A 12,247-nucleotide genomic window follows, 5' to 3' on the forward strand; every position below is an offset into this window, starting at 1 on the left:
ATATACTAATAAAATTTACCAAAAAAAAATATAGTACAACTAATTCACTAGATCAGCATTAAATCTGAAAGACACTGGGTCCAGCCTGGTATTAAGTATTGAAATTTACTTTGTACCCAGTACTGTGTATGATTTTGCTGATATAATGGTAACTGTTATGGGTTGAATTGTGTGTCCTCCCAAAATTCACATGTTGCAGCCCTAATCCCCAGTACCTTAAAATGTGACCTTATTTGGAAACAGGGTCTTTACAAAGTTAAAATGAAGTCATTAGGGTGGGTCCTAATCTAATGTGACTTGTGTACACGTAAGAAGAGGAAATTTGGACACAGACACGTACAGAGGGAAGATGGCATTAAGAGATATAGAGAAGATTGCCACCTTTAAGCCAAGAAGAGAGGCAGAGGCCTGGAACCGATTATTCCTGTACAGTCCTCCATAGGAAACAACCCTGCTGACACTTGATCTCAGACTTCTGGCGTCCAGAACTGTGACACGATAAATTTCTGTGGTTAAGCCACTCAGTCTGTGGTACTTTGTTACAGCAGCCCTAGAAAACTAACACAGTATTCCTCCCCCACTTCCCACACCTTAAAAAAGTGTTGTCCTAGGATCAATAAAAACTATTGTCCCTGACTACAACCATGATAATGGCAATAAACAGCCTAGAAAAGAGGAAAGTCGCATAATCAAGGAAGTCATAAAAGGCTTCCCTGAGGAATTTTTAACTAAGCTAAGACCTGAAGTAAGAGAAATTATTAACTAGGTGAAAAAAAGGGATGAGCCTTCCAGGTAAAAGAAATAGCTTATTTTCAAGCCCCTTACAAGAGGAACAGAAAAAGGCAAGTGTCTGGCTCAAAGTAATGAGTAATAGTGGTAGATGAGGCTGGAGAGGCAGCTGGAATTCTGATTATGCAGAGTTTTTTAGTCCATATTAAGGACTTTAGACTTTATCTCAAAAAGCAATGACCTGAGACAACCATTTAGTGCATAATAATATGATGAAATATGAAATACTTCACATCATCTATGAAGTACCCTTGCCAAAATACTTGAACCTAAATTTAGTCAAGTCCTTAGAGCTAACTTCCATTTACAGAAAATATGGCAAATAGAAAAACAAGTTAAAAAATACCATAAGGAAGCAATCAGACAAACCTAAAATGTGGAACACTCCCAGTAACAACAAGCAGTCCAACCAGCCCATGTGAAGAGAGAAAAACAGAGAGGGCAGGAGGAATACCCTAGATGCAGAGACACAACCACCAAACAGAACACATGAACCTTGGTTAGAGCCTAACTGGAACTCAACTGTAAAAAGGCATTCTTCAGCAATTGGTAAAATTTGAATACAGACTGGATATTAAATGATACGATAAGGAATTACTGTTAGCTATTTTTTTAAATATGCTGTATCTTCCCAATGAAGTTGTAATCTTGATAGCAGAGACCAAACATGAAACAGGTATTCAGAATGTGCTGTTGACACTGAGATTGAGTCTTGGTATTTAAAATTTAGGCAGGTCACAAAGCACTGGGAAATCATTTGTATCTCTGCGAAATTATTAAGTTTTTGAGTTATAAATGACCAGAGGAATTATCCTGACAAAATAAGTTCATGAGGAAAAGGACACAAAGCTAGATTGTGGTAGAGCTGCCACGAGGCTCATGTTAGATCTCCTTCAGTGCAGCTTATAGGGAGGTTCTTATCCACTTCCAAGCCCTGTATAGCTCCCAACTAAACTTCTTCCCCCACTTGACTTTATTTACTTATTTTTATTAATGAATAGTTGATTTACAATGTTGTGTTAGTTTCTGGTGTAAAGTAATTCAGATATATATATATATATTCTTTTCCATTATAGGTTATTACAAGATATTGAATACAGTTTCCTGTACTACACAGTAGGATCTTGTTGTTTATTGATTTTATACCCCACCTGACTATATTCTTGCTCTTCCTTTCCCAACTCCATCTCCAGGCATTTTAATTTATATTCACTTGACAAATTTCATTTTCCTTGGGAAAACTGCCAAAGGGAATGCTAACAAAAAATAATAGTGAGTAAAAAAAAAAAAAAAAAAAAAAAAAATAGTGAGTGCAGGAAAATCATTTTAAAATCAAAGCAAAATTAGCAAAACCAAAAGCAAACAACAACAGCTGCTGTTTCAAGCTTTTACCAGATTTATATACCTACTTCATCCTCCTGGCTTTCATGAACTCATTTTTTTCCAAATTCTGTTAAGGGAAACATAGTAGCTTTTTATCAATCATACAAATATCACAGAAAAAAAGGTGTTAAGTTGCTGATACATTAAGAATCAATGCTATTGAGGCCACTGTGAAAAACAGCATGGAGGTTTCTCAAAAACACTAAAAATAAAATTAACATATGATTTAGCAATTCTACTTCTGGATATATATCTGAAAAAAAACAAAAACACTAACTCAAAGAGATACATGCACCCCAGTGTTCATAGCAGCATTATTTACCACTGTCAAGATATGGAAGCAACCTAAGAGTCCATCAACAAACGAATGGATAAAGAAGATGTGGTATATATATGTGCATGTATATATATATACATAAAATGGAATTCTACTCAGCCATAAAAAGAATTTTGCCATTTGCCGCAACATGGATGGACTTGGAGGGCATTATGCTAAGTGAAATAAATTAGACAAAGAGAGACAAATACTGTATGTTATCACTTATATGTGGAATTTAAAAAATAAAAGTAGTGAATATAACATAAAAGAAGCAGACACAGATAAACTAGAGTTTATCAGTGTAGGGGATATATAGGGCGGGGCAATACAGGATGGGGAAGTGGAAGGTATTGTAAGAGAGGCTCAAGGACGTATTGTACAACACAGGAAATATAGAAAATATTTTATAATAACTGTAAATGGAAAATAATGTTTAAAAGCTCTACAAAATTTTTTAATTAAAATTAAAAAATAATAAAAGTGCAGTGGCCCTCCAAAAAAAAAAAAATCAATGCTACTGAAATAACCTCTCTCCTTCCCTTTCTTTTTCGCATCCTTCATCTTTTCTCTCCAAAAATTACAGCTAATGTGAAGACAGGATATAAAAATATTCTGAACTTTTATTGCTTTTTAAATTGTGCCCAAGTATTACTTTAAAAAACATTACATGCTAGAGGGGAGAGTATAGCTCAGTGGCAGACCGCGTGCTTAGCATGCATGAAGTCCTGGGTTCAATTGCCAGTACTTCCATTAAAGTAAATAAATAAATAAACCTAATTATCTCCCCTCCCCCAATTTTTAAAAAAATACTACGTTTTAGAAAACTGAATTATAATTATCCAGTACTGTGTTTAGCAATACATGGAAAAATTGAGAACTCTTCTGAATTTGAAGAGTAAGCCTAGCATTCCTAGTATTAGTGTAAACAAGACAGCTTAATACAGGCAATGAGGTAAGTTATACCAAATACTCCAAAGAGGGATAATTATACAAGTACAAATGGATAGATATGTGGAACTCAGTAAGTACAAACCAAGTAGAGAATATGTGTTTCTGGGACCCATTACATCAAAGAGTTATCTTCTACTAAGTTCTTCCATTATAGTATATACTTAAACTACACACACACACACATATATATATAAAAAACTAATCCTTACAATAAATCTTTAGGGGAGGTATTAACTGTCCATATTTTACAAAGAATAACAGATAGAATTTCAATAGTGAAACTGTCTGATTACAAGTTCACATTCTTTCCACCATAAAATATAAATTTTAATTTATATTCAATTTAAATTTAGGAGGGAAAAACTTAGGCTCTTTTATTTTAATAGTAGGTCATTATTACCACATTCCATGATCAAGGCTGAAAGGCAGCTGGTATGCTCTGGTGAGGCATAAGGGCTGAAAAGTGTTTTGATTAGTTGGGTTCTGTCTGATTAGTGCCCAAGCCATTCTGATCATTAAATATTTTGAATATCACACCTGTCCATGACACAGAACTCTGGGTCTTCAATCAAAAACTTATTCAGACTCTTGAAATCATCCCAAACCATTTCTTATCACATTTTCCATGCCTACGGGTATCTCAGGTCTATTTCTTTGCAAAATTTGGCTGGTTCTCTCTCTAGATAAGGACATGCTGAAATCCCCAAGTTTTATAGTAGAAGCCTAACATTTGCTATTTCTATATACCAAAGCATAGCACACATCTTTGAATCAGTAGCACAAAATCACTGTACTATAGGTTTTTGCCAGTGAGTCTAACCTTGAAATGACATCCTGCCTTTCTTGTTAAAAGTCAGGCTAATAGCATTTGATATTTGGGAAATCAGTCAACAGATAGAATATCACTCACACCTGCTTCAGTTCTTGCTATCAAATTAGATCACCAGAAGGGAATATATCTAGACATTAACTTACGCCCTTAGATAGAAATGCTTAAACTGAGATTTATACAAAAATATATTCTTGGATTTTATCAACATTCAATATACAAAATGACCATATGGAAAAAAAGGAAGCAATGGTATAAATATTTCAAGAACAAATGTAGGCTTTTTCTTTCCTTGGATCAGCCCACCTCCCATTCTTGGGCATGTACTTTTCCTTTTTTTTTCTTTTTTTTTTACTTTTCATTTCTTTTTAAATAAATCTTTTTAAATCTTTCGCTACACAATGCACTATCTCCTGACTGCAAACTTATCTTTCGGGATATGAATAACTTTAAAAATAAGGAAGAAATAAAAATGTGAAAAATTCAAATGGACGCCTTCTATAAAGGACCCAGAGCAGTGTCACTGTGAAGGTCTGACTAGCTTCATTAGGGAAGCTAATGAAGCTAGTTTGGGGATGCTCCTCAAACTTCAGAGTGCACCAGAATCACCTTGAAGACTTTAAACAGATTGCTGGGCCCCATCCCATCTGTTTTTAATGGGATCTAAATATTGGCATTTCCAACAAGTTCCCAAATGATCTTAATGCTTTTGGTTCAAAAACACATTTGACCATTGAATAACATGGGGATTAGGGGCATCAACCCCCAAGAAGTCAAAAATCCATACATAACCTTAACCACTCCAAACTTAACTACTAATAGCCTACTGTTGACCAGAAGCCTTACTGATAACATAAAGTCAATTAACACATATTCTGTATGTTTTATGTACCATATACTGTATTCTTACAATAAAGAAGAGAAAATATTACTAAGGAAAAAAAAAACAAATCTAAAAGTCATCATAACAAAAGAAGCATGATTTGCTTCTGAGACCTTCATACTCTAGATTTATTTATGTTAGTTATGACAAAGTCAGTTTGCCCAACCAATATACACAAAATGTTGTACAGGCTCCCTCAACTGGTTAAGATGTAGAATTACCAAAAAACATGTTGCATTAAGTTGACTACATCATCCTCTTCAGAAATTTCTGTAACTCCAGCCTGAGATCGTAGAATGGACATGATGTCATTAGATAATTTGTCAAAACCATTCTGTAAACATATATTTGCCACTTCTTGCCATTTTTCTAGGGAGCAAAATGGATCCTTTATCATAAAATGTTTAACTGCATCTGAGGAAATAAAATACATTATTATAGTATAGCCCTTATTTGATAATCCATACTTAGCTATTCTTTAAAAATAGATCATTTCAACTCACTTACTATTGAACCTGATTCCTATAGTTTTAAGGTGGAGTGCTTAGTGGAGCTCACGGCAAGTACTCAAGTGTTAATTCTTTCTCCTCCTCCTTTTCCATTAACTATTTCATGCCTCAGTTCAACCCTCTACCATTTCTCACATTCTCTACTCCTCCAGTCATCTTCTTGGTAAGTTTAGCAGATACTGAAGGCTAGAAGGGAGCTCAGAAAGTTAAGAATGTGGACTCAGCCTTATTTAGAGTCTATAAGATACCAGTAGAAACTGTCAAATATATGAGGGCTTATAGGTCAAGTTTTCATGATCCTTTAAACACTTTTATAAATACCCTATTAGTGTAACCTCAGCGTTTAAAGATTCTTTGGCAAAACCTCCATCCTATCTCTAGATAGAGACCTCTTAATGATGGGGCTTCCATAACAAATATTTTTCTAAAGAAAATAAAAGAAGGATTTTGTTTATTAAAGAAAACTAATGATATTATTTACTTTTGAAAATCAAGTATGGTGACCCTCTTTGGGACTATTTATGAAACTCATTTATCTATTACCTGCATTACTTACGATACTTGATGAAAGAGGATCTCTATTTAGGATATTGTAATTATTATTATTTTATTTCTACTATGATTATTATTTTTCTATCAAATACAATGTTTTATCTGATATCTGTAATGACAATTTCTAATTTATCTTCCCAAATATTTCATGTTATTTACTATTCATTCTTAATTTAAAATCAAGTTGTCTGCTCAAGTTTCTATATTAAATTAGAGAAAGGAAAGGAAAAAGTGAGATCCAATTACTTATTCTTGATCCCACTGCAGAGTTAGATTCAGAGTAAATACTTGGTTTAGGAGTGAAAAATATAAAGTTTGTCTAAATACCATCTAAAACATACAAAAAAATTACTATATATACACATATGTTAATATACATAAAGTTTTTAGAGTAGTCTTAATTATTATAATTATTATGATGTTCCCTTGAAGCTTCATAAAGAGTCTCTCTTTATCCTAATCCTCTCAAGAAATATATACTTTGCCAAAAGAGTATTATTGACATGTTAGTTTTTACATTTATAGACTCAAGTTAACTCTTGCCAAGAAGGAACTCTTAGGAAGACAGAGTTAAACATAATAATCTTGATCCTTTCCCTAAATAACCCACTACTATTTCTTCATCTTACTCTACTTACCTTTCTCACCTTTATTTATTTCTTGAAGTAGCTTAACGCCAACTTTTTTCATATCTACGGAGAACAGATGAAGTATAACAAGACTGAAAGATAAAGATGGTGGTTTCCCATTCCATTCTTTAGTGAGACACTGAATTAACTCAGTGTGGGGACATAACTTTATTAGCTGCATCAGGTCATCTGAAAACAGAAATGAAAAACTATGTCTCAACATCCTAATACGATACATCAACTAGCTAATATCTATTCTTGCCAATCAACACTTCTTTTTCCAATCCTTCTAAAACCCTCAATGATTTCAACATTACTATCTGCAATCAAAAAAAAAAAAAAAATCATGCTCAGCATAGCAAAACACAAAGGAAAACTACCTACCAAAGAGTACCAGGAAGAAAAATTTATCAAAGAACTGTCATGAAAAGAGATGTGGTGTAATAAAAAAGGGCCAGACTGACAATCGGGAAACCTGAATTCTGATCATAGTTCCATCAGTCACTTAATCTTTTGGATCTGTTTTTGCATCTTAAACTGCTAGAATTGGTGCCTCCAATTTCTAGGCTCCTATATAATGCTACATTATGTTTGTCTACATCTTGTTGCTCATTTGGGGGCCAACTGCTAGTGAATATAATATTTTTCTTTCTGTGCCTTGCACAGAAAAGGAGTTCAATAATTTTTCCCTAAAAATATGAGTATTTAGAAACTCAAAAATGAAGATTTTAAGAAGTCATTAGCTAGTTCAAGTAGCTAGAGGTTGAGCCATATGAAGTTGCCTAAATTTGACCATTTTTGACTCCAAACAAAAGCAGTTTCATATGGTTTAATCTACTAGCTAACCACTGATGTAATCTAAAGCTACAATCATGATTTACATATTCTTAAATTTATAAACTTTGTGTTAACTTCCTAAATTTTTTAAAGTAAAAATATTCTTGGGCCACACAGAAGTAATTTTCAGACTAATTTTTGAGAGCCTTTCAAGATCTACTATTAACATAATTACACTCTGAAAGGTAATATAAGGTAATCTAGTATTTATTAAACACATATTCATTGTACTGGGAACTTACATATATTAGATCACTACATTTAATTTTCAGTATAAGTCAGTTATTATTCTCACATTACAAGTGAGGAAACAGGCTTAGAGAAGTTAATTTTCTCAGAATTATACACATAGTCTAAAGCAGAACAGTTCATCTGATCCCCAAAGTCCAGGACCTTTCAATCAATGGTACTGCTCCTTCAAAATAATAAATATGTATGTGTGTGTGAACAGTATGTGTGTGTATATACATACATGCATACATACATAAAGAGACAAAGAGAAATGATAAAAGATGAAGCAAGGAACAGCAGATATAATTCAATATCAATGAAGTCAAATATTTTCAAAATTTTCCCTAGAGAAGAGGTAGAAATTTACGATTTATGGTCATTCAGTCTGGCCTCCACTAAGGTAAAGCTATTTATACAGCAGCATTTCATAACTCACTCATCTATTTCATTCAATCAGGTATTCAAATACCCTTCTCCATGAATTGATTAACCTACATTTACTCACTTATATGCAAGATATGGTCTCTGACTAATCAGAAAGGACACAAGTTCAAATCCTATGACCTTCCCCCTCTGCTTGCAACACTTCAGAATCTATTCCCTTACTCCTTGGTTTAACATGTTATAATCATCATTTATCTCACGTATGTTCTGTTTTAATAAGGTCATAAGGGTCTATATACCAATGCCGGTATTGTTTAACTCAAAACACCTGGAACAGTAGTTCTCAAAAAAGGGTCCATAAAGTAAAAACTATTTTCATACAAATACTAAGATTTGCCTTTTTCATACTCATTCTCTCACAAATATACAGTGGTGTTTTCCAGAAGCTACATGACATACTACAACAGACTGAATATAGGGTCACATATGGGAAGCTAGCTATCTTCTATTAAGCCTGACATGACAGATATTTGCAAAAATGTAAAGCTACGTCACTCTTTTCCTGAAATTGTTTCGTTTTGGAAAAGTTATTTTTCATATAAATATTTTATCTATTATAACACATAATGGGTTTATTGTTATTTTAAATGAATAAATAAAAAAGGAAATTCTGCCATTTGCCGCAACATGGATAGACTTGAAGGGCATTATACTAAATGAAATAAGTCAAAGAAAAGCAAATACTGTATGATATCACTTATATGTGAAATCTAAAAAATACAACAAACAGTGAATATAATAAAACAGAAGCAGACTGACAGATATAGAGAACAAACTAGTTGTTAGCAGTGGGGAGAGAAAAGCAGGGAGGAGCAATATAGGGGTAGAGGTACAAACTATGAGGTATGAAATAATCTACAAGGATATACTGCACAACATGGGGAATACAGCCCATATTTTATAATATCTACAAATGGAGTATAAGCTTTAAAAGTTGTGAATCACTATATTGCACACCTGTAGTTTACATAATATTGTACATGAACTGTACTTTAAAAACCTTTTCGGGTTTAATTTCTAATAGGATAAATATCAACTGATAGAACCCACATAAATAAAAGCTCTTTGGGATCTTAAATGCTTTTTTAAAGATATACAGGAGACCTGAGACCAGAAGGTTTGAGAGCCTCTGATCTAGAATAACTCAGTTTCTAGAGTATTTCTTAGCTTCCAATTCTAGAATTCCAGCTCTAGGCTGTGCCCAGAAGGGTACATTCACTTGTTTTATGATATCGAGGAAGGTGAACAAACAAATCATTTCAGGCTGTATTCTAGAAATTACTCGTAGGAGGAAAAACAAAAAGAATCTTTACTTCTAAAACACATGTTCTGTTAGTCAGATCTATGCTTTTGGAACAGAAGACTTTTTTAGGACTTTACTGTTTTTGTTTTATTTCTTCGAATTGTAAATGTAAAGCTGATAGTCTAAAACTGAAAGAGAACATTTTCTTCTGAAACCAGAAGGTATTCACAAACTGAATCTGTCCCGAGGCCAAAGATGATACTTCGGAAAGCTGTGGTTGTTTCTCATTTAAAAGTAAAATAAACAAAGTAATTTTCCCAACATTGTTTCTACCTTTTAAGTTTAATTTTTCTCAGGTTATTTTTACTTTATGGTGTTGTGTTTAAAATTATTTTCACTTTATGATGTTATGTTAAATAAATCCTGCGGATAAATATCAAGGTTCTAATTATATAGTAGTGTTATTATTTCTTAAATTATTATAATATACAGTTGTCCCTTGGTGTCCAGGGAGATGGTTCCAGGACTCCCTGAAGATACCAAAATCTGAGGATGCTCAAGTCTCTTATATAAAAAATCTCTTATACAAAATGGCATAGTGTTTGCATATAATCTACACACATTCTCCCATACACTTTAAATCATCTCCAGATTACTTAATACAATGTAAATACTAATAAATGTTGTAAATACAATGCAAATGTTATGTTAATAATTGCTACCACATAGCAAATACAAATTTTGCTATTGAGGACTTTCTGGAATTTTTTTCTCCTTGAATATTTTCAATCTGAAATTGATTGAATCCACAGATGCAGAACCCGTGGATACGGAGGGCTGACTGTATATTTAATTATTTTATAGTGAAATGCACTACAGAATAATACAATAATGAGTCAATCTTTTAAACAATTATTTGTTTATTTATATTTAGTTTATTTTTAATGGAGGTACTGGGGATTGAATACAGAATATCGTGCATGCTAAGCACGCGCTCTACCACTGAGCTGAACCCATCTCTCCTCACCCCCGAGTCAATCTTGTTTCTGTGTACTCACATAAGGCAAATTTTGCAAGTAAAAAAAAAAATCTTCACACTTCGTTCAATAAAAAATTCTAAAGGCAATTAAAACGTTCCATGTCTAAACTCTAAAATAATTCTATGGAAAAATAATACTGAATACAAAAACTGAATCTGTATAACTTAGATAATAATAATAAAATATATAATTTATTCAACATACATATTGTATAGTAACTGACATATTCTATTCCATTGCTGTGTGTATACAGGCAATTTGTTTCTATCTCTGCGCCTTAGCCTCTCAGTGGACACAGTTTTTTTTCATTTATAAAACAGGGATAATAACAAAACCTACTTCATAGAGCTAACATGAGGATTAAGTGAGCTAATGCATATAAAAAGCGGAACTACTAGCTATTATTACACTAATGGTAGCAGGCATGCTGTTACATAATGAATGAAGAAATTAATAACCTAAAAAATAAATTCTAAATAAAAGTCAATTTACTCTTTGAAAGTGATCAGATTCAGTAATCCTAAAGGATCCCTTTTCCTGGAAAAATGTGACCTAAAAGTGCTGTTTTGTTCCATTTTGCAACTTCTTAGAACTGGAGTAAACAGCTTGCAAAATCAGGATTGACACAGGTCTGGGATATGGGGATATGTCAGGACTGCCTGTACATTAACTAGATTCATAGTAAGAGATCAGCTCATTCAACTAGGGTCATCATAAGGCCCACAATTTTCTCAGATCACAACCCAGTTGCAACCTAGGTGTTTCAAAATTTTTAAATAAACATTATTTCACTAATCCTTTATTTCTAATGCTTATCATAGATCAGAACATTATATATTACGAATAAGTTATTTTTTTTAAACTCTTTAAGTAGCATGGTCCAAATATCTGCAAGTTTATCAAAAGTTTATGTATTGAGGAAATATATAATGTATTTGAATGGTTAGCATTAAAGTCAATCAGCTCCAGCTTATCTGTTTTCACTGAAAATTACAAAAGAAATCTACTTATCAGTATATGCAAAACAAATTTCATAATGTAAACCCAAAATATTGCCTACTATCATGGGTGATCCTACAATTCAAGTCCAAAATTCGAATGTGTGACAAATAAGTAGGCTTTTCTACTTACCAGAAGTAAACTTGAATTGTTGTATGTATTCCATGGCCCCATGAATTTGACCCTGTTTACACAGGCAAAGAAGAACTTTCTTGTGCAGACCACATTCACTATAGATAATCTGAGCTAAAGCCAGGCACTTGGACTTGTTGTAAGTATCCTGCTCCCCATAATCAAAAATCACATCCCCAGCCTCCTCAGAAAATGTCAGCCTAGAGCAAGCAGATCAACAGGGCACACATTAGTGAGTTCTTGTTGAGTAGATAGAAATGAAATATTTAAAAATTCAGCACAGTAGACTGGATTTTTCTATGGTCTGTAAGAAATCCAAGTAGGCAATTGATGCAATTAAACATAGCTAAGATTTAACAATAAGAACAACAACAATCAGCAGATATTCTTTTGGGGGAAGTCAGTTTGGTGAAACTGAACTCAACTTTTTAAAAAATTTACAAACAAGGTTAAAACTCTGCTGAGAGGACTGGTGGG

At 33.1% G+C, this 12,247-nt stretch overlaps 1 protein-coding gene across 3 annotated transcripts in view; it reads right to left on the bottom strand.

Moving 5' to 3' along the window:
* Window positions 1-5,263: 5,263 nt before the first annotated feature.
* CLHC1 (clathrin heavy chain linker domain containing 1) overlaps window positions 5,264-12,247 on the bottom strand; it is a 33,169-nt gene continuing 26,185 nt past the window's right edge. For 2 of the 3 annotated variants that reach the window (XM_006174450.3, XM_032497579.1), the window contains exons 10-12: window positions 11,771-11,970; window positions 6,854-7,033; window positions 5,264-5,568 (exon numbers count right to left, since the gene is read on the bottom strand). In XM_006174450.3, coding sequence (XP_006174512.1) covers window positions 5,372-5,568; window positions 6,854-7,033; window positions 11,771-11,970 — 577 coding nt within the window. In that variant the 3' untranslated portion in view covers window positions 5,264-5,371. The remainder of the gene's footprint in view (window positions 5,569-6,853; window positions 7,034-11,770; window positions 11,971-12,247) is intronic. The other variant, XM_032497580.1, reaches the window with a different exon arrangement.

This window comes from Camelus ferus, chromosome 15 (assembly GCF_009834535.1).
Source record: "Camelus ferus isolate YT-003-E chromosome 15, BCGSAC_Cfer_1.0, whole genome shotgun sequence".
In the NCBI taxonomy this organism is placed as follows: domain Eukaryota; kingdom Metazoa; phylum Chordata; class Mammalia; order Artiodactyla; family Camelidae; genus Camelus; species Camelus ferus.